The sequence below is a fragment of the Bombus affinis genome, chromosome 1 (genome assembly GCF_024516045.1).
Source record: "Bombus affinis isolate iyBomAffi1 chromosome 1, iyBomAffi1.2, whole genome shotgun sequence".
NCBI classification, from domain to species: domain Eukaryota; kingdom Metazoa; phylum Arthropoda; class Insecta; order Hymenoptera; family Apidae; genus Bombus; species Bombus affinis.
The window spans coordinates 2830257-2853574 of NC_066344.1; the positions used below are offsets into that span (position 1 = coordinate 2830257).

General features: G+C 33.2%; 3 protein-coding genes and 1 long non-coding RNA gene across 5 annotated transcripts; 2 read left to right on the top strand and 2 right to left on the bottom strand.

Annotated features, from left to right (window-relative positions):
- Window positions 1-1737: 1737 nt before the first annotated feature.
- LOC126914161 (esterase E4-like) lies at window positions 1738-4759 on the bottom strand. Its single transcript, XM_050717788.1, has 8 exons — window positions 4318-4759; window positions 3790-4078; window positions 3431-3616; window positions 3106-3311; window positions 2863-3019; window positions 2454-2780; window positions 2223-2367; window positions 1738-2148 (listed from the first exon to the last, which is right to left on the bottom strand). Exons 1-8 carry the CDS (start codon window positions 4615-4617, stop codon window positions 2013-2015), a joined length of 1746 nt encoding a protein of 581 aa, XP_050573745.1. The 5' UTR covers window positions 4618-4759; the 3' UTR covers window positions 1738-2012.
- A 56-nt stretch (window positions 4760-4815) lies between these two features.
- LOC126916386 (uncharacterized) lies at window positions 4816-5285 on the top strand. The gene is made up of 2 exons (XR_007710549.1): window positions 4816-4918; window positions 5008-5285. It is a non-coding gene; the product is annotated as an uncharacterized LOC126916386 (long non-coding RNA).
- LOC126915157 (integrin-linked protein kinase homolog pat-4) lies at window positions 4994-9529 on the bottom strand. The gene is made up of 7 exons (XM_050719621.1): window positions 9028-9529; window positions 8548-8713; window positions 8186-8378; window positions 8011-8091; window positions 7479-7921; window positions 7169-7399; window positions 4994-7086 (listed from the first exon to the last, which is right to left on the bottom strand). The coding sequence occupies exons 1-7, from the start codon at window positions 9114-9116 to the stop codon at window positions 6940-6942; spliced, it is 1350 nt and encodes a 449-aa protein (XP_050575578.1). The 5' UTR covers window positions 9117-9529; the 3' UTR covers window positions 4994-6939.
- A 7487-nt stretch (window positions 9530-17016) lies between these two features.
- On the top strand, window positions 17017-21017 carry LOC126915233 (uncharacterized). 2 transcript variants are annotated; one of them, XM_050719840.1, is made up of 4 exons: window positions 17017-17096; window positions 17776-18004; window positions 18906-19148; window positions 19850-21017. In XM_050719840.1, the coding sequence occupies exons 1-4, from the start codon at window positions 17081-17083 to the stop codon at window positions 20421-20423; spliced, it is 1062 nt and encodes a 353-aa protein (XP_050575797.1). In that variant the 5' UTR covers window positions 17017-17080; the 3' UTR covers window positions 20424-21017. The 2 variants fall into 2 exon arrangements, with proteins under 2 accessions (XP_050575797.1, XP_050575705.1); XM_050719748.1 differs by having other exon boundaries at window positions 17048-17180.
- Window positions 21018-23318: the final 2301 nt, after the last annotated feature.

Genomic DNA, 23318 nt, shown 5'->3' on the forward strand with positions numbered 1-23318 from the left:
TAATAGCTTAAATGTTGTTGATTAATAGTTTAAATGTTGTTTATTAATAGCTTAAATGTTGTTGATTAATAGTTTAAATGTTATAAATTAATGACTTAAATGTTGTAAAGTAATATTATAAATGTTGTTGATTAATAGTTTAAATGTTATTAATTAGTAGTTTAGGTGCTATAGATTAATGGCTTAAATGTTATAAAGTAATAGTTTAAATGTTATAAATTAATAGGTTAAATGTTGTTAATTAATAGTTTGTGCTATAAATTAATAGTTGAAATGTAATAAAGTAATTGTTTAAATATTGTTAATTAATAATTTAAATGTTATAAATTAATAGCTTAAATATTACAAAGTGATAGTTTAAACGTAATAAATTAATGGCTTAAATATTATAAAGTAACAGTTTAAATGTTGTTGTTTACTAGTTTAAGTGTTATTCGGTAATAGTTTAAATTTTATAAATTGTTACTGCAATTTGTAAAAGCTACTCTACGATCTTTACGGTACGGGAGACCACACGCAAATGAGCTCGCGCGCGAGTTTCGCGTCGCATATATACCTGTTGGCATGTACTTGCGAAGGTCTCTGAAGGTGCATCAAACGGTAACGGTTTGCTGTTGTTGTGAAAGGCGGTTTTTCCATTATAACAGGATCAAATTTAATCATTTTTTAATTTTTATTGTAAATTGACGCCTTTAACTATTTAATAAATTAATGATTTAAATGTTATATGTTAATGGTTTAATTGTTATAAATTAATGGCTTAAATATTATAAACAATAGTTGTTGTTTAATAGTTTGTGTTATAAGGTAATAGTTTAAATGTAACAAATTGTTAATGTAATTTGTAAAAACTGTTCTTCGATTAATTTTTTAATTTCTATTGTAGGTTGATACTTTTAACAATTTATTACAATAACCATTTTTGTAATTATAATAATTTTTACAAGTTAAAATTAAATTCTCATTTCTGTGATACTAGTTTTTGGTTTAGAACTGTGTTAATTTATATTGAATGCCAGTTTATGATGAAAATATCTATATTATTATAGTCGAACGATATGACTATTACAAATTAAGAGCATATTGTTTTTAATTCAGGCAAGCATATTATTATAAGTTAAAAGTATAATTGATAAAAATTAATATAGTAATTGTTTTAGATTAATAATAAAGTGTTTTATGCGACTTCCACTATAGTGAATTATACATATGGAAAATGCAGTGGTGCAATTATATTGCTATAGACACCGTCAATGCGTACATAAGTCTGTTCTTCCAAAACTGTTCTAATTTCTTCCCTCAAAATGGCTAACATATAATATAATGTAATAATGAAGAGTTCATTCAGAAAGAAAAATTTACGATATTTTATTTACGATACGTATTGGGATATTATCATTGGAAAAGTGGACCTTCGTTTTTCGTACGAGATCGCGCTATCTTTCGGACGTATTACGTAAGTTCAGTTGTGTTTACAATGTGATAAACAATGATTCTTCCACCTGTCGTGAAGAGCAGTGATTCGTTTTTTATAGGTTCCTATATGTAATTTTGATCTCGCAGAAAAAGTGACCACAACATTAAATATTAATTATAATCAATATTTAATAAACGAGAATATTATGAATAAAATCAATAATTACATTGTAATATATGTAAAAAGATGAGTTAATAGTCATTTAAAAAATATGAATATATGTATTTATGGGTAATAAAAATAGGAAATAAAATAGTAAATTTGCTCACATTATATGAATACGATATATTATATAAATATGGAAACAATTTTCAGACGGAAATTGTTTTTATAAGTACATTCATATAAAAAATATAATTCATTCACTTTAATGAAGACATCGAGATAATCTAACACCCAGAAAGATTAATTGAGACTGCATTTTTTATTACGTTTTAATACGTTCCTCTGAGAATGAAAATATTTTTTGATAATTTGTCGTCCTAAAAAATATTGCAAATTGATCTTCATTAAAGCAAAAAACAATTGATGAGACTTATTTAGAGGATAAAAGGTGTGGTGGAAGAGACAGCAACTGTAATTCATCGTCAATTTTTAAATGACAAAGCTCCTTCGTCGTTGCAGGCTTCCAATCAACGTTAACGAACTCATCTTTAATTGAGGTAGGATCCCTATATTAAACATATACGATATATAAATTCTAAAATTCAAATTCATGCTTTTTAAAATTATGTTGAAAATTTACCCAGTTTTGGCAAAATTAGTCCACATCCTAGTCATTCGTTCTAACGTAATCCTATCTTTCGTACCAACCCTTGGTGGATCAGGATTGTCAGTTTTACATCTGGGTAAATATAATAAATACGCGATGTCGTCTACATGAGACGCTCCTAGAGTATAAAAGTAAATAGTGTGTTTGATAGTTGTGTATATAATCTGATAATTATGCGGTAATAAATTTAAAAACTGCAGTTACCAGAACACAGTCGTGTTACTAGGAGATCCGTCGGTGCTTTCTCATTGCCAATGTACGAAAATACACAGAAATAACTAGGGGCGGTTGTTCTTTTTACTCGATCCTCTAATAGCATCATCGCGGGAATGCCGAAATTAATAAGAGTAAGCAATTCTGAATATTCGCTTATGCTTTCTTCGCTAATCGGTTTCCCACCGAAATACTGATTTTTCACCAGCTCGAACAATTTTTCCATTTCTGCATCCTCTATCGTCTTCAATGATCTCAAAGTTTTCAGATGGTTATACAGATTCCGATTAAAAGAATTTATTGACTTTTCGCTTTTATCTGAAAAATACAAAAATCGTATAGTATCGATGCATGAACAGGAAACGATACTTTTCTTTCTCCGAGTTTTAACTGAACCCACCTTTCAAGAACATAATATATTCCTGAGCGGTGTAACTAATTATCACAGGCACATCTGCTTCGTTTGCAATTAATTGTTTGATCGGTTTTGGTAAAACAGGATTCTCCGCCACTTCGTCATAATCGAGTCCAAAAGCAAGGGTACTAGTCTCCTCTTTCTACAAGACGAAATAAGAAATTCTGTTTATTTCAATCTCCGATATTTCATTATAATTATAAAGTATGTTAAAAGAAAACTTGTTGCCTCCGGAGATAACAGAGAGGCTTGAGCCTTCACGATGTCCTCAGCGGGCACCGTTCGTAAAAATTCGACAACTTCGACAGGATCATTAGAATCTTTTCCAAGAAGTGAAGCGAGTTTAAAACCGCGTTTAGGCCGATTTTCAGCACCTCGGCTTGCCCAAGGGCATGTCAACGTTCCACTGTGCAAAATCGCCTTGTGGAACAGTCCTGAAATCAGTATCGTAATAACGGGATTAACACAAGTCTTTTGGAAACTCCAATATATCTCGGCAAATCACAAAGATATGATTAGATTTTATCAAGGACGTAATTAAAATACGTTTTACCTTTCGCGCGAGGCGATACGAGTAAGGAATGTACTAGAGCACCTCCAGCACTAGCTCCAAAAATCGTAACATTATTGGAATCTCCGCCAAAGTTGGCAATATTTTCTTTGACCCACTCTAGAGCTGCGATTAAATCTTTTAAGCCTAGATTTCCTGGGGCGACTCGGTGACCCAAATTTAAAAATCCTTGAAATTTAAAAAAACTGGATAATTCTACAGCTTTTCTGTTTATTCATAAAGTAAAAATTTTCTTTCTAAATTGTATGCACAATCTCTCTTTTGATATTTTGCGAATATATGCATATATGATGTCGACAGAAGTAGACATGGTTTTACCGTAAAACTGAACCAAAACTAACCGAATGCGCCAAGCCTGTAATTAGCTGAGACAACTACGACATCTTTGGCGAGTAAATAATCAGGCCTCGATTCATAGAAACTCGAATTTCCTAGTATGAATGCACCTCCATGTATCCAGAACATAACTGGTTTCGATTGATTGAGGGAATTCGTATAAACATTCAAGTAAAGACAATCCTCGTTGCCAATAACATCGAAAGGCGGGACTTCTTGCAATTGTGGACAAATGTATTTTTTGGCTTTGGATGTATCCTTGATACCAGTCCATGATGCAGGTGGTTGAGGATCCTATTTTCACAAAAAAATTAAGATTTCTTTATAATAGGTGAATATAACCTATGTAACGCATCGCATTGAGTGCATTACTCCTATTAATCGTCTTTCATTAATGGGTAATAGGAAGTTATTTCGAATTGTATAAATTAAGATAATTGGAACTCTACAATTTTACAATCTCACGGTTGGTATGATATTTAACATGTCGTGATAAAGTAAAGGCATGATAAAGACAATTGTCGGAAATGTACCTTAAATCTGAGACTTCCGATAGGAGGAGCAGCAAATGGTATTCCTTTGAAGCCGATATATGATAATCCTAGGGCACTTTTCAGTACCGCGCCTTCCAATTTACCTTGTTTTACCAGCACTATCGGTTTACTCATTGTTAACCAAAGTCTTGCCAACTTGAAACTGACAATCCTTTCTACATTCAGAATCCGAGTATTTAGAGCGACTCGTGTTTGTACTCTTATCATATCAAATAGTATTATCAGACAATTCATTAAGTCTTTAATCTTAAGTCTTTTAAGTATTGTCAGACAATTCATTAAAGACTTAATGAATTGTTATCAAACTTCAACAACAAATTGTTATGAAACTTCTGTTATCAAAAGTTGCAGCTTAAAATATATCTGAACGGTGCTTATTATGATATTGATTACAAATTGACTAAAATATTATCCACAAACAGCGATACTTATCAAAATTATTGTATATTCAAATTTTTTGCCAATGTTTCAGCACTTAGCGTACCAACTAAATTGGTTTTGTCCGCGGGCATAAAACATGATATATATGCGAATATAACTTTCTCTCTCCATCATACCGACGAAAAAAACTTATTATTGAGTTTAGTTATTTCCTTCAACAAATAAATCATATTTGAAATATAAGAAAATATATTGTAAATAACTTTAGTCACTATTTATGTATTGCAGAGTTTTATTTATCTTCATTTTAAGATACAATATGTCAGAGATTATAAGATGTAACTTGTGATATTGATGCAACATATGCTGGCCATATTCAGAGTGAGGTGACAGAAAAAGTAATAGCCACATCAAGTATTAATTATAATTAACATTCCGTGCAGCAGAATGTATCAACAGAATTAACGATAATATAAAATCGATCATATTATACATGTATAAAAAGACGAGTTGATATCTATTTAGAAAAAGTGAATATAATTATAGACAATAGGAATACATGAAAATTGTATAAATAACAGACAACAATAAACTTGCTCACTATATATGAACAAATATTGTGGAAGATTTTTGTAGGCACATTATTTCTTTAAATACGATTGTATAAAAAATATAGTTTAGTTATTTTAATAAAGGCAGATCAGTTAAGGCTGCATTTTCTAATGTAATTAGTAAGTGCAATTTGTTACGTTTAATTAGGTTTCTTTGGGAATGAACATGGTTTTTAATTAACGATATAAGAAAAATTATATCAAAAGTTATCTAGTAAATAGTAAAAAGTTATTTAAAAAATCGGTGCATATATTCCTTATTCTGACATTTTCAGATCTTTTGTAAATTTTGCTACGAATTTTTCGAAGGGCCATGTTGCCACTTCACAGATTCTGATGCCCTTAATCCTATTGTCAAGGTCACCATTTTAAATAAATTTTTCGTATGCATACAACGGGTGGTCGGTTTTAATTTTCTAATTATATGCTAAAGTATATTGTATAAACCGCATGAAGGTTATTCTGTCGATGTGCAACCTCCTTATGAACATTAATTGCACTGTTTTAGTATCTTCATGGTGACACAAATAACGATAAAACTAATAAAAATTCCAATCACTGAATTCCATATGTGAAGGAGTATTTAACTACTGGCATTTCGGATGGATAATATCAATAATGGCGCGACTAGATCAGCATAATTGTAATTTGGACACACACGCGCATGTACAAACAATAATTATAATATCTAATCTTCAATTTTGTATAAAATATAGAAGCAAAGTACATATATGATGTCAAACATACTTTTGTGTGTAACTCGTAAAGTGAAACCGACCACCCTATATATGTATATATGAGAAAAGATTGTTTAGAATGGTGATCTGACAATATACTTCAAGAGCATAGATACCGGCGAGGATACAACTATTCGGGAACTTTACCTTTCGAAGAATTCAGTATATTTCATCAAATATAAATTAATGTGCATTTTTTATCATTTAATTATAGTACTAATTTTGCCCAAAAAATTTCTAGCTTAAGTCAGTTAATAAAGATTATCTTTTATCAACCAACTTCGATTATCTCTATTAAAATCTATCGACAAGAAAACAATAACGAATAACTCATACAAATGACACTTCGTTTAGCGAGTGTCCATTTCTGAAACTATTTACCAGTTTATCAAAAATATTCGAACATTTTTCTGCTAAATTGTGTTCATTGCGAAAAGCATCGAAAAATAATAATAAAAATAATAATAGATTTACTGGTAAAGAATGTATTCGATAAAAAACAATTTGTATCGAAAAGATTTAGTAGTAGTGACATTCTTACAAGAACGTCAGTTTTACAGCTGAATAATAATAATAAAATGCCAAAAATCAATTAGCACATTACTTATTTCGATCAATTTTATAAATGGCCCTTATAACTTTTGTTCCATATGCTGATACCGATTAGCAGGTACAGTTTTTCGAAACATTTCGTCAAGTATAATTATGTGCTTCTTCGCAATTCAAATGAGAATCGCTCTTTTTGCTTCGATTTACTTTATCACGAATCCAAACTAATTTGCAACAATCTTTGATTAATCGCATTCGCAATGAAACACATGTTTGGACGAAAGCCACGATTCTTACAATGCACAGAAAAATCATATCAAAAATTAGCGTTTCATTTTATCGAGTATAGGAACGACCATATCAAAAGACGGACGTTTCCCTGGATCTTCGTTCATACAAATTCTAATAAGTTTAGCAAGATGCGGTGATATTCCTGGAGGTATACTAACACGTAAATCCTCTAGTGCAATCTACAACAAACACATAAAAAATGAATATAATCACTAAATTACCGACTTATGTTAAATGAACGATGTACAAATCTTAACGAACTTTCATGCCACATTCCATCGGCGAAAGATCTGCAAACGGAACTTCTCTTGTCGCAAGTTCCCATAACAGGACGGCAAAACTCCACATATCACTGGCCTCGAGATTTATATCCGCCGGACGTTTACTTAATGCTTCCGGAGACATCCACGCTGGTTCGTAGATTCGACCCACCTCTTGAAATGAAAATTTCGAATCCGCCATGTTCACGCGAGCTGTTAAATCTTCATCAATCTATACGAATATCGAATATATACATTACCGAAATTCTTACATAGTAATATTATATCATTATAAAGACGAATGAAAATACCATAATATGTTTACTATTAAGGTGAAATCTACATCTATTTTGCCTTTCGAGCCCATGAAGAAATGCCATAGCTCTCGCGACATCGAGGGCAAGTCTAAGTGCACGAGCAGTGTCGACAACGACGCCTGTACCTCCATGTAAAAGCCTATGCAAACTCCCACGTGCCATATATTGCGAAACAGTTGCCAATTGCGGTGGTTGATTGACACAACCAAGTACAGGTAGTACATTGGGATGTGAAAAAATTCTTAATTTTGGAAATTCTTCGTTGAAGTCTCTTGAAATTCGAGCCGTACATTCACGTATATTCAATATTTTTGCTACAATGTCATTGTTTTGCCAACGCCCACGCCATGTTTCACCACTTGGCGTACTAGCTAAATGAGTATGCAGAGAAAGATCTGCCATGTTTATTCCTTTGTGCCTTGATAGCGTTGCATCACCTAAATGATATAACTAGTCATTAGTAATTAACAGTTACCAATTAGAATTCTTAAATATAACAGAATACGTATAATACAATGTTACTCACGACTTCTAGTTTTCAAACCTAGCCAGCTTTGATCTTTAAACTGAATCTTTTTTAAGTCCTGTCCATATTCTACAGCTAAATCTAAAAAATCAATTTGGCAATACAATAGTTCATATATTACAAATCCATAAACAATATATCATATATCAATAACTCCTTATCAATTATTAAATACCATGTAATCTTTTGGCCAAATGGCCACGTGCTTTATCTAACGGAGTATCACCATCCTTGTTTGCAATTGATACCAAAGCACCAGCAGTTACCAATTCTTCGGCAACTGCTTGATCGCCCCAAAAGCATGCATAATGAAGGGCAGTGTTACCATGCTCATTTGTGACATTGACATCTGCTCGATTCCTAAGTAACTATAAAAATAAATTCCATTAAATTCTTAAAAATAAAGAAACACGATTACTTTTATTTCTGTACTTGACTCTCCAACATCGATTGCTCCTTTATGTTATAAAATTTTCCAATATGCGAGTATATTCCTATCTCATCATTTTAACATACAATCAATTATATTTGGCTTACCAATTGAACTATTTCTTTGTGCCCATGGGCAGAAGCAAGATGAAGAGGAGTATCATCACCTCTGTTAGTTGCATTAATACGTGCTCCTCTGCTAACTAACAACTCAGCCAATTTCAAGTGTCCCTCTTTGCAACACCAATGGAGTGGACTGAACCCATGATCATCGCTATACATAGAACATGAAATCATAAATGAAATCAGACTAATGTTACAGTTTAATATAATTAAATAAATAAGAAGTATAAAAACGGATACAATGAGATGATAACAAGGATTAGAAAAAACAATATATATTTTTTAAATTATTATTATTATAATTGAAAAACCGATCCAGATAAAAAACTTTAAACAACAACAAAAATACATTCGAAAGACCGGAATTAAAGAAAACAGAGACCAATAACGGTTATAAAAAAGAATAATAAAAAAACGAGAACAGGAAACGGTGCTTCTGGGAAAATGGAATTTTCCTATATTTACCCTTGATTCATGTCATGTTCGGTGTCATCCAGCCAAACACGTACTTGCATGGCATTTCCTTCACGACACCATTGAAATATATCTTCCATTTTTTTCACTTACAAATGAAATAAAAAAATTGTAAAAATATTATAACGAAAGGAGTGGCAGTGCTCCGTGTTCCAAAACACCGTAGTCGTCATATACTAAATATAACCATAATTCCACACACAAGCAACGCTGACATAAAAACTACACATTACTTCGTTGCACTTATTAGACGGACTAGTAACGAGATTCGAGATCTGCGGCGTACATCAGTTTACAAAATAACACACAATGTTGAATATAATAATTTTATTGCATTGCAATAAGTATAATCGAACATCTGACCATATATGACGCGTGGTGTTGTGTACAGTGCACTCCCCCAACCGCGAGATGATTACTTCATACTAGTTCATATTATTAGAGAAGACACTCTTTCTAAGAGAGTTAGAGGCTAAAAACTATATAAGATAGTAACTCTATCTACATGTACCAATAAAATCGAAAATCAAAAAGATTTGCTATGTTGTAACCTCAGTTGGTATCTACGATCAAAAGAGTTGCCTAGTACTACGTCAGATGGCGCGTTGCAATTATTTGAATATTTCGTTCTTATGAATTGGCAATAAGATTATAATTTTCTGTTATTTTCTGTATTTTATATATCCAGATACAAGACTAAAGCGCTATAAAGGAGAAATAAATTTTTTTTAGGTTACATATTAAATTATATTTCATTGAAAATATTAATAAACCGTAAATTACGTTATTTTGTTATATAATATACTATTCTAATATTTTAACCATATAACGCTAAATAATTTATATTGTTCTTCCAACGTTTCTTCGTACTTGATTAAGCTACTGTATACGTTTCAATATCTCTTCTGCATATTTTTGCTTCGAGCGTCGTTTATTTTACTTCGTCGCAAAGGAACGTTCAGATACGAGAAAGATTTATAATGAATATTTTATAGAGTTTTTCAAACGTAATTAACATATTTTTCTCTTAAGAAATAATAAGCAATACATATTTTGTATCATTCAGACGAAGCTTATTAAATAACTAATTTAATAATAATGCACGATAATATCGCACGATGCTGCTTCTTTTTTTTTTTTTTTTTTTCGCCCATTCTCGATATAACACGATGAGTCTCAACCCAACCGGAAGAACTTAATTACACAAAGTCAGGAATAAAATAAATCCATAAAGAAATCCTCTTATCTCTCTTTCATTTCTCTTCTGTTTCTATATCATCCCCGATACTTTTCCAAGGATGGCTCTTGTACTTACCTTTGGATTACCTTTCCCTTCCTGTACAACGGTAATTATACGATCTCCACGCGAATCGATTCTCTGCTGTTCAGGTGGAATTTAAAGTGATATGTATTTTCTAACGAACGTCATCCGAAACCATAACTCCTCGAAGGTGGATAGTTAACACGCATTCAGTCGATGATTTTTCTCTCCAACAGTCGATGATCTTATTGGTCACCAGCCAGGCAGGCCTCCGGTACGTGATATTGTGGCAATCTTATTTGAATTGTTAATACGTTGTTAATACGCGGAGAAAAAATCGCGACACGCCAATGGGTGTGCACAATTCACGTAACCACGGGTCGATAATTACCGAAGGTGTGATCTCCACCTGTTTTCTTGCATTAAATTATTCTTTTCTATACCACTGGTATTACAATTTTTATAATAATCAAAAGTAATTGAAACCACAACAGTGGTTCATCAGTGAATCTTTCAATAATAACGAGACGCTTTAATTTTCATATCGTATTAAATAAATACTCGCGTAACATTATAATATACCGATACGTTTAAGTTAAATGCAGATATGTTCAAATATGCATAATGTTGTTGTTCGCCCTTGATACGTACATACTTGAAGCACTTATTTTTTTTTTTTTTTTTTTCATTAGGAAAAAAAGTACGATAACTGCAGCACATTGCTATTCGATCTTGTCGTGTTTGCGATCCGAGACAAGCGTGCATTCGGAAAATTCACACGTGTATAAAATATGTTAAACAGCTCGATTAATTTCATTCGTCAAACTGAACCGGCAAATAATCTTCATGAATACATCGTATACTTTAGAATAACTTAACTGGCGTAGCTCGTAAGAGCTTGGAAAGTAGGTTGGCCACGTGACCAGAAAATAATTCCAGATCTTAGGAAAAAGTTGACAAAGAATGAAGGAAATTTTTTCCGAAAAATTCCCAAGACATGGAGCTGCGTTACGCCGTTTAAGAATGAGAGAAGGAAACACGTGAAAGCAATTAAGATTGACATGGTACGTTGTTATTCGTATCTTTTCCTTTTCCAGTTTCCCTTTTATCGTGCGATATTAAATGGCACCTGTTGTCGATTCCGTTTGACTAATCAAATTCAACCTTGTTTCTCTATTAAAGCGATATTGTCATTGAACGGTGCACTTTCGTTGTTCTCTGGCGTATCGTAGGAATATGTAATGCGAGTGTGTTGGTTCGTCACGCCTCTAAACATAGGATGAAATCGAGGATAATAAATTACTAGCACGTGAGAGAACTTCACTGGCAAGAACGACGGGTTTATGATGGATATCGTTAAAACCATATCCCTGTTTTATGTGGACCGGTGATTTAGGAGGAGAAACAGTAGCGCGTAACGTAAAAGTGCTTAGCGATTAACGATCGATATAAATTGTAACTATTTCACTGATGATTCAGCGAATAAATGTTCGAAATTACCAGTCTTATTATTATCGCCGGTATACGGAATAAGAGTTGAATTATTTCAATTGTTGTCTCAATCTTGATCATCTATAGATAAAACGATTTCGCAGGAACGAGCCAAGCAATTGCGGAGGATCGCCGAAATGGTCGATAAGAAAACGCATAAGAATTAGTAGAATGTGACGAAATAAATCTTACGTATCGGCATTGTGGAAGCTAGATAGAAGTCCTAGCCTTGCATCGTAGGTGTGGTCTTGTGCAGCGTAATATTTACGATGGTTACACGTCGTTGCGATATGAATATTATCGGCTGATCCACGTACATTACGAATAATAATCCGAAAATAACGCGCGGTGCCGTTCAACTCGAGCGTATTATATGCAAAATGTTTTTTTATCTTTTCTTCCTTTCTCTTCCTTCCCTCTTTGTGTAAGCCATATACGATGACTAAAATGATAAAAGAACGAGAAGGAAGAATCAATCTTATCTAAATAACTTTCAAACAATATCGTAAAGATTTGGTGAAAAGAAGGACGCTGTATGGCGCAATGATACTGCCCTTGTTCTAGATCGTTTCTTTGAACAGTCTGCACTCAACCTCGGGCAAAAGTGGAGGCCATACATAGATAGAGGGGGAAAAGTATTGTCTACAATGTTGAAACTCGGAGCAATTATTCGTATAGCTGTAATTGAGATGTAGAGATGAAACGTCAAAATGTTTCAACGATAAATACGAATGTTACATGGATTCTTTAAACGCTAATTGAATACAAGGACAGGCGTTATGGTTGTCGGTGAAGTGGCCAATTCGAACATGAACGTTATCCCGTGCGCATTGCGAGCCTTGATATGATAATTAATAATTGATTAAGTTGTCTTATTTATCATAGGAATTTAGGTATACAGATCCTCCCACAGGGGAGCGTACAGGGATAGTTTTAATATACGTTGAAAACGTCGAGGCCGATAATTATGTAAAATAGGAACGATCATGCAGCATAGAGAAACGTGTATTTAGAAGTGGATTAATCAGCCAGACGCATGATAATAAATTGTCAATAAAATCGTATAATTTATTACTTAACAGGGTTTACCAACTCATTCGAATCACGTTACTTACGAACATTGGATCAATTACGACGTCCAGATCAACATTTAATTTCTTCTCTTACGAAAGTTATTCTGTAAAATATATGTGACAGAACTATTTGTTCTTTTAAATATTTCAATCGTGTTATGTATAACCCTTTGCTAACGTCTGAGAGAGAGAGAGAGAGAGAGAGAGAGAGAGAGATTGTCTCTTTAATTTTTCTTTTCTTGTGCACGATATTATTATTATTAATATTATCGTCATAAACAAAACAAGGTAAGGAACACTTTCTGTCATACACGTCGAACGAATTAAATCATTAGATCTTCCAGTTAATCACAAACTCCACGCAATAGTATTAAACGGGTGTGAACTCTTGTTTATGACAATAATATTATTAATATTAATAATATCGTGCACAAGAAAAGAAAATTAGAGTTCACACCCGTTTAATACTATTGCGTGGAGATTATAATTAACTGGAAGATCTAATGATTTAATTCGTTCGACGTGTACGACGGAAAGTGCTCCTGTACCTTGAAACGCGTGACAAGAGGTACGCAAATTAACTGCTGAGATACGATCTTAATTCGCCTGTCTATACACCATTCCATCGTGGTATATGAATAGCTAAACAACTGTTTAAAGTTGGAATAATTAATCGTATCGTTTCCACATTCTTATAATAACCTTCATTCTTATAAACAAATTTCGTAATTTTTCTAATACCGTTTATGATGTCATTTTGTTCCATTCATCGAAGTCACCGCATGCAAGATAAATCTACAAATTGTTAAACGAGTCTATTATGGGATAAAATCAAAGATGAATCGTTTACCAATGATATCCCACACTAATCATCGTCATTTCTCTTATTGTTTTACCTTTCCCATTTACGCGCGCATGTCGGACGATTATGCAAGGATCCGAGCGTGGCTTTGTTCCATGCAACTCGAAAGCCCGAGGAATAATTAAGACGTTCAATGATTCATCGACGTTGATGGATCAACTCGAACATTTTGCTTTCTCTTCGTAACGAGTTGTATTAGTGCGTTTCAGAGAGAAACCCGGCCGATCACCACGATAATAATTAGAGGAAGGAAGCCGATTTACCCCGAACGAAATCGGAAATAGAACGCAGTAATAATCGCGTAAGGAACAAAAAATAGGAACGTAAGTTGAAACTCTACGATATGGATAAAAAAATGTTGGAAATTTGAAAATGAAATTTTTAATTGAAAAGTAATGAATTTTCACGGTCGAAAATTCGGATATTCGAGAAGGTGGGAGGTTTGAAAACACGAAAAGTAAAAAATCTGGCAACCGAGGATCTGAATGTTCTAAAATTCAGAAATATTAATTTAAATAAATATATATATATATCGAGGATACGTTTACGTTATTGAGAGATAGTCCTGACGTGAACGTAGATATACGGAGCGCAAGTCAAGGACTCTTTGTTCCTAGAAAGCCTGCATTTTTGTTCTTTGTAATGCACAATAACAGCCATCTTAACATTTTTTTGTTATGCATAATAACTCTTTGAACAATTTTATTGAGACAAGGACAGGCCGAAAGAAGTTATTACATATTAGTATTTCGTTATTACATTTATCATACTTCATTAGTTAACGTAAGTTTCCTATATCCACTTTCTTCATTTTTGTAATGTACAAACAACGAATTTGCATACTAATTTCTATTTTAACAATTTTGGTATTCCTATCGTGTTATATTAATTTTTCAGCGGTAATTAAAATGCATATACTATGTACATATGTATATGAATCGCGACGATAACGATGGAAAAATAGTTGAAGGAATTAATTAAATGTAACTTGTAGCAGGCTGTTCAGATTCTTATAGCAATTATGCGAATTAAATGAACTAAGATTTCATACCTCGCTTAATGCATATACGCAGCTGTTTAATGGCTACAAAATGCCAATATTATATATAATACGTACGTAGATATACGTATAGTCCTTTCAATTTCAATATAGCAAGGCACACCTTTAAGATATTTGGCTCAACAAAAATTTCATCGCGACACTTTTGAAAGATATTTTCTGGAAATTATTTTAGATTGCATCGTGTTACCGATTCAACGTTGATCAATGATTTTTATTTAGAACATCTTTCTATCAAGGACTAGGACAATCACGAAAATCCTGAACACGATCATGATCATTGATCACCACACCGAGATGAACATCCTGTATAACAAATTCATACAAATGCGTAACATGGATAAACGGGGAAAATTGAGTAGATTTAAACGTAATAAAAATTTCTCATTCATTCTGCGCTAAACGAAACCGATCGAATGTGAAATCATTTTATGACATTCACTGTTGGCTTTTGAATAACGCGGTGATACCAGTCGTACCATTCTTGTCTCCAATTTCCTTCATTACGTATATGTATTATCGTATTAATTCTGTTTCGATAAAAGTTTGTTCATTTTTCGACGTATAAAAGGGAAATCCGGCATTTTTCGATACGCACCATGATGAAAATTTATGGCGCGTTATCCGATACTGAATCGTGAACACGATCCAAGCGAAATTGGCCAACAACAATAATTTTTAGACGGAGAAACTCGTTGTTTGACTTCAACCTCGACCTCAGGTTCAACTAGAAGAACAATAGGTATGTTCACGTAATTTGCCTCGACCAGGCAAAGGCGAATTTCACGATTTCCTTTATCGTTTCACTTTTTTTTTTTTTTTTAGAGGCAAATACTGTTGTCTTGTACAATAAACTGGATTTATTGATATATTAGCGAAACGTACGCAAGAAAAAGATAGGATTTAATACCCTAAATTGTCCATTATTTTGTTTGAGATTTTGTTCGTTCGTTACTCGATACGGACAAATTCTTTAAAAATATGACTTACTTGGAAAGTAAGTTAAATAAATAAAATTACCTTTCGTCAAAATAAGAATTATGAAATAAGGATAATTATAATAGTTAAATTGGCTCGTTATTTCAAATTCTTAGTTCTTACTCTACTCCAAATAAAATTTTCCCGAGCCAAATTCTAACGACACAGTCCTCCCCAGTTTCTTAGTATCCTCTTTTTTTAAATTTAGCTTTCCTCGTTTCTTATTATTTGATGTCATAATTCTGTTTCTTTCCTCCTTGAACATAAGTTGTAAATCCAACTCTATATATCAGTATGCTATATATGGCAATCTTCGTGACGAAGTTTATGGTACACAAGTAGCGTTTAAGTTATTTCCATCTTAAGATACGTATATAAATAATCATAAAATAAACGAGCTACGCGGTTCATCTATCACTTTTATCACCCTGGTTATGCGAAACTTTAACGAATCGAATAAACCTTAAATTACGTTCCGTTTTATGTTAGTTGGAATCGTGTATCAGACATCATTTGCACGATTCAGCATCCTTGTGTAACGTTGATCGGGACGAAGTTGTGAGAAAAAATCGCGTGACTTCTTGCAACTTTAAATTCCAGAAATGTTTCCAAGTTGAAGTATCAGTGATTGTCGATTGCGTAACAACGTCGATTATTGTAATTAGTAACTGATTTCTTGTCGTTAACGATCATTCGAACGTTCATTACGATGCACCGAGAATTTTTCATGCTGCTACATTGCACGAGATTAAGAATAACGCATACCGATTTTTACGCAATCAGAATGTCTGTACTTCGTTAAATAGTATGCAAACTTGTCTATGTTTATGTTTCCTTCGATTAATGAATCTACATTATGGAATCAGTTATGATTGACAATATAGTTGCAGGCGTACGTAATTAAGTACGCGTAGTTGAGCATCAGTCGATTAATTCTCGAAAGTTTTCCAATTAAAAGATTTTCCATTACAAATATCGATTATTAATCGTCAGTTGTTAATAATAAAAAAAACATTGAGAAATAATAAATGATAAATAGTTGATATTATCATTAGATAAAAATATCAATCATCGATCGCGATTTTCCACTTTTTAATTGAAATTGAACGAAGTTTTAGTCGATGTATAACGAACGCCGTTAACGATGAAGGTAATCATACGATCAATCGACGAATACAGGTATTCCATAATATTTATCGATTTGACATTGACTTTTCTTATTTCTTCGTTATATGGTTATTTGTTGGACGATATCGAATAATCCATAACTTAACGTACACTAGTTTGTCGCTGATATAGACGTTAAACGGAAGAATAAAATGTTGCTGTATCTGGGTGTGTTGCTATCTTCTATACTTAAGATTGTAAATTATTATATCGGACAGTATTGTTACTGTAAAAAGTTGTGTCAACACGACGGTGAGTGTGTGTTACTAATCCCTTCAATATTCATTATCGATAATTGAATTCAAATTTTTCATACTCGTCATATCAATTATTGGCAAACGACATGGTTAATTAATCGTAAGTTTTAATCGCAACACAAAAAGTTATATCTGTGAACATTTAATTACGAGATTAACAACAGCAACAAGACAAGCAGATTAAATGGAACACGATATCGAGCTTCGTTAAAGTTACTGATACCATCTATTAGCATAATCTATTTGTTGTCCGAAAAATGAAATTGATCGATTGCTCGAAAAAGATATTTTTGGCAGTGAACTTGGTCGTGATACGATCTTTTGTTTATGCTATTGAAAAATAAAGCACGTCGTTGAAACGATTAATCACGCATAATTGATCATCAGAATGTGGATATTTATGCAAATTGAAGAGATGCGACGAAGGTGGCAAATGAAAAAGATGAAACGATTGAAAGAAACGAGAGTTTGAATATTTTACGCATATTACGTGTATTCTGTTATTCTGTGTTTTCTGTTTTACGTGTATTTTTACAATTAAAAATGTCATTAATTCGAAGGATATAAAACAGTGGCCGAATTTTTTTTAGATGGGAGCGGACTTACCGAAGACAATGAATCGACCATAGTTCGCATTAAGGTACCATATCCAGAACGAAACTGTTGCTCGGATAAAATCTCTTCCAATGTGCCAGATAGAAAAGAGAGTTCTACAAATTTGGACAAAACTAAAAAAATAAAACTTGTGCAAGAGGCAAAACCGGTTTTCTCGGAAGAAACGCGGACTGTTTCTGCAAAGTTACCTCACAATGGACTCAGGTAATAAACGTGTTTATTTATTAATTTAGAAACACTTACATCCGGATAATGATAGTATCGGTGATTTTTAATTGACGAGCTAAACATCTTTAGCAATGAATTAACCTGTTAACCGAGAAAGACGAATTAACTTGTCAGATGAATTGGCAATCTGTTAGACGTAATAATCACTTTATTTAAAAAAAAAAACTACTTATCTTTTTACACGTTGTTTTCTTTCCGTTCAAAATTACGTCGTATTCGTATTTCCAAGGAATAACTAAAATTGATCTTTACTCGTTTTAAATTTTACAATTAACTGTATGTTGAAAATGACAATGTGAGCACGTGCTCGCCATCCATATCCGCAGATGCGCTAATTACAATAAATGGTAACTAGAAAATAGTTCTAGATATAATCGATAGATTTAAGATGTTCTTTTGTTTTTTATCCCTAGTCTTTGTTTTATCCCTAAAGTGCAATAAAGGTTCGATAGATCTGTCCAAACAATAAAATAATAGCTATTATAATCCTACCTCTGAATACAGAAATAACAACACTGTATTGTAATTAAACTTCTTCCTTAATCCTCTATAATGCCATTACCAACTATGAACTATCGAATATATATATCTAAATACATTATACCATAGGGAAATTATTATAACTGAAATGATACAGCGAATATCAATACTTTATACGTAATTATTTTTTTTTATCTGATTAAAGGACGATATTAATTTTATAAAAAATAAAAAAAAGGCATTTGGCAAAGGAAGAGTCTGGAACTGTTTGTTCTTTGCAGAAAAACGAATCGTTAACGATCACAAAGATAAGAAATGTCACTAGTTCCGATACTAAATGAAGTTCCATTAGGTGGAACGCAAATTGAGAATTATCGAGTGTGACAAAATGTTCCAGAACAGCGATTTGGGCACCTGCGCTGAAAACTCAACTAGATAATATCGCAAATTCTTCCTCGGAGGCCTGTAGAAATACAATAATCCAAGCTCAGATAGAAGCACGTCCTATGAATATTGCGGACGACACTGTCGAATCTCTCCGAGACGATTACGCTAATTCTTCGCAACATTCATCCAGATGCAGTTATTTAACCGATAAAAGAACCAAGAAGTTAAAATGGAAGGCGGAAATTTGCTCGAGGTTGGCACGCGCACATTTCAGTATTTGTCGTAATTCTTATTTTCTTTCCAACCGAATGTCATCAGATATTCTACTTATAAATCAAAGAATCTATCGGGTTGTCGGAAAGTTCGTAGTGTTTCTAATAGTTTTATAAATAATTCTGATAGATTTATTCTACTATATCTATATCGTGTATTTAATTATCGCGTAGATGTTACATGTTAAAAGAACATTGTCTACATGTACATAGCTTTCAGCGTTATGAATTTAATAAGATTTGAAGAGAATTATTTATTATATTCTTTTGTAAAATACCGCTCGATAATATTGCTTTCAGACCAAACGCATTGATTAAAGAGAACGATCTGGCATTTGTCGATAAAAGCAGTATTATTTTTAAAGATTTTGCATTTACATGAAAAATAAATAATCTTTACAAAATATCTTTACGAATTGAATATTCCAGAAACCTGCGAAACTATTTCAAGAAATCCATTGCTAAAAGATGCGTTTTTTTTTTTTTTTTCAAGCAGCGATTATAAAGTTATACGATAAACAGTAAACAGTATTATAAGAAAGGCATTGTAAAAAATATTGATTACTATGATAGAGTATTTTCAGATTTTTCGGAAATTTCGCTAGGAATTTTTCGACGACTCCGATATGTCGGTATTTTTATCATTCAATTATCGTAGAAATTTCGTGCAAACAATTTCCAGATTGGAACAATTAAGAGGCAAGGATTTAAAAACCAATAGGAGTCGCCAGAAGTTTAGAAATCAAAAGCTAGATATCCCTACACGAACTTCCAATAATTTATCGCCAATTCAACACTCGATGACGCTGCGCAAGAATCGACCTGCCAGCGTATTCACCTCAACGAGGATCAGTGTCAGCGGTTCGAACTTGAGACCGACGGATGACGAAGCCATGGCGAAAAATGGTAATAAAATGGAAGAGTACGATGGGATTTCGAAGAAATTCCAGAACGACCATCCATTGATCGTTAATCTGAACGAAAAATCAATTTGCAATCTGGCCATCAATGATATAACGATGAATCAAACTCAATTGTCAGATATATTCGAAAGTAGAAGTATGTCAACGTCTGTTCGAACAACCACAGAGGCTTTGATTATTACTCTTAAATTCTATCGGGAAGAAAAGAATAACGGAATGCCTCGTAAAAAAGACACTTCGTTTTGCGAATTCCCACTTCTGAGAATATTTGCCAGTTTGCCAGGAATGTTCGAAAATTTGTCTGCTAAATTATTCTCATCGCAGCAAGCATAGAAAAATTCTATACCTTCTATACGAGTCTCTGATTACTGGAAAACAGGGACTAATTCTAGGAACGAAACCATGTACATGGAGCTTCCTAATGTTGGAAAGAAACTTACAGGTAACGAATCGGTATACGATGGAAGACAACGCGTATCGAGAAGAACGTCGAGTATAATATTCTGTGATAACGGAATAATATAAATAACATAAATTATTTAACAAAATAATTTCTTTCCTCGTTTTGGAAACAAGAATCTCAGCTAGGATTCTTAATGCAAATAATAATTCGTTATATAAATAATAATGGTAATGAATCGTTATCTTCTATCTTTTATATTTATATTTATGTTATTTATACATATTATATTATATTTATGTTATTTAATTCTTGGCGATCGTTTGTCGTCGTTAATTATTGATATAAATTAATTATATACATATGTCTAAGTCGTATGCGTTATATATATTGTACATATCGATGCTATCGTTATTACAATTGTTTTTCATGGTAAATTAGCGATTGTAAATTAATTAAGTTTCTTGGTTGAAAAACCTTTTACATCTCCTCCGAAATATAACGTTCTAATTATACATGATCTTGTAACATTTACAACTGGATAATAATAAAATGCATTACTTGAAATTACCGATGTACTTCGTGGTATCAAGAATTGATTAGTATATCATTCGTTTCGATCAATTCTATAAACGTTCGTCATTCTTCTCTCTTATGTGCTGACACTGATTACCAGCTACATGTTGCTTCTTCGCAATTCAAACGAGAATCGCCCTTTTTGCTTCGATTTGCTTTATCGTGAACCCGAGCGAAGCGTTATGTAAAGCAATTTGCGATAATCTTCGATTAATCATGTTGGGAAGGAGACACGCGTTTCAATGAAAGTCACGATTCCTGCACAGTACAGGATTCTATTCTTCCTACGTGAATCATTTAAGCGGGAAGAAATGAATGCTTGAAAATTTGATGATCAAAAAATATTTACTAAAAGCAGATGATAGTAGTATAAGAAGTAACTTGTTTCATTTGATCTTGCAAAATAGATGGAGCAATTTTATTATAGCAAAACATGCCTATTTTAAGAATAGTCTTCAACGAATACCGTTAATTGTCACTGGAACATTATTATCGCAATTCTTCAAAGGCAATTTTTGGCATTTATTTTGGAAATCTTTTCCGTCAACGCTGAATTTTTAAGATCGACTTTTGACCAGAATTTCGATATAAGTATTTGTCCATCACGGTGGCCAGTTCACGTCAAAAGTATATGATCAGAACAGTCGACGATTACGCAATGAAACACACCGCGTATCCTTTGTCGTCGTTTCCTCATTGAATCATCCAGAGACACGCGGCTTAATTAATCGAGACGAGAACATATGGCAGGTATTCCCACCGTTGGGTAACTGCAAGCGTTTTTCTTCGCGATAATAGCATTCTCCTTTTCAATTTGTGGCATCCTCGTTTTCTTACATTGCCACTGGCTTAGGGACTAGAAATTTAATGCTTTTATAAATCCATTCGCTATCTTGATCAACCGGCAGCCAACTCGTATTTCTATTCACGGCGTGCATTGACACGATCAGATAATGAGAGACAACGGACGATCGAAAAACGAATTCCTTTTCGCACGGTAAAATTGTTCACCCGCCGAACGTTAACAATGCTCAATTCAACTAATTAAACCTGCCCGATAGGAATCGAAGAAAAATGAAACAAATCGTTTTGATTTTTCTGATGCGCGATTTCTTCTTCCTCTTTTCTTCTCTTGTTTGTTTCGTTCTTAATCACCCGATCGGATATTTCCAGTGGTTTTCCTCTGTTCTCTAGCGGTTGCTACCAGCCTTCGTTATAATCGTTTACTCGAATCAATCTTATCAATATTCAAGAATAAATCGTCTGACACACCTCCTGGTTATACAACCAATAACTCCACCTGCGATAAAGTTGCAAATAAAACAACTATTGTAATATCGCATGCAAATAAACCAGAGCCAATGAAACTTCTACGTTAAACATATCTTTGTATTAAATCGCGTTGCATAATTGAACATCTAACTGATAATTCATTTAAATTACGCGATCATGCGGAAGCTATTGTATCTGCTTTTTACGCGGCGTGACTTTTGTATCGCGTTCGCGCGTGTACTTGATGATGGATGATCTATATCTCAAATAATAAATCGTCCTTAACAAACTCTGTATCCTTCGTTAATTAATCGCCATTGACGAGTGAACGTGTGTGTCACAGAACGTCGGGAAGGGAGGTTGGATATCAGTTTATAAGGAGACGCGTCGTTGAGAGATCGATACGACCTTGGCCAATTAATGCGGGATTTAGTTTTAGAAATCTGTCATGGGATTAGGCGATGGAGTGCGTAAATAAATACAAGCGACCACGAGTATACACGTCAGAAGCACCGAAATGAAGTTTGTGTTTGACGCGTATACTCGTCAAAAGATAAGGTATCTGGTCAGATCGACGAACAATTGCGCGTTTCGATCGCGTCTTTTCACGAATAATGATCTTCATTGGTTGTATCAATCCTCGGCCGACCAACCGAGTGCTATAGTATTATAGTGTTATAACTAACTTGCAATCAACTCGAGTAATTCATTATTTCCAGAAATAGAATTGCGAATTCGGTAGGTCGTCGATGTCTATTGTTCGTTCGATATAAATCTTCGATCCTTTTCGAATACCACGCGGTAATTATCACGGTGGAATGTGCTAGAACAAAGGAATGCTGTGAATAGATTGCGAATGTTTACGCAAATCTGAGGAATGGAATCTAAGTAAATAGGCGCTTACTAAATATTCGAAATATTTTAACAACCAATAGCGTATATTTCGGATATGTTACATATTTTTGCATATACTGTTCATT

Bases quoted from the DNA above. Each gene is read 5' to 3' on its own strand.
- LOC126915233 (XM_050719748.1), top strand. From the start codon at position 17,081: ATGTTGCTGTATCTGGGTGTGTTGCTATCTTCTATACTTAAGATTGTA. The intron at 18,005-18,905 runs GTAATAAACGTG...AAAATGTTCCAG, and splicing joins TTACCTCACAATGGACTCAG to AACAGCGATTTGGGCACCTG. The intron at 19,149-19,849 runs GTTGGCACGCGC...AACAATTTCCAG, and splicing joins AAGGCGGAAATTTGCTCGAG to ATTGGAACAATTAAGAGGCA.
- LOC126915157 (XM_050719621.1), bottom strand. From the start codon at position 9,116: ATGGAAGATATATTTCAATGGTGTCGTGAAGGAAATGCCATGCAAGTA. The intron at 8,379-8,547 runs GTAAGCCAAATA...TTATTTTTATAG, and splicing joins ACAAAGAAATAGTTCAATTG to TTACTTAGGAATCGAGCAGA. The intron at 8,092-8,185 runs GTATTTAATAAT...TTGATTTTTTAG, and splicing joins TTTGGCCAAAAGATTACATG to ATTTAGCTGTAGAATATGGA.
- LOC126914161 (XM_050717788.1), bottom strand. From the start codon at position 4,617: ATGAATTGTCTGACAATACTTAAAAGACTTAAGATTAAAGACTTAATG. The intron at 3,020-3,105 runs GCAACAAGTTTT...TTCGTCTTGTAG, and splicing joins CCTCTCTGTTATCTCCGGAG to AAAGAGGAGACTAGTACCCT. The intron at 2,781-2,862 runs GTGGGTTCAGTT...TGTATTTTTCAG, and splicing joins ATATATTATGTTCTTGAAAG to ATAAAAGCGAAAAGTCAATA.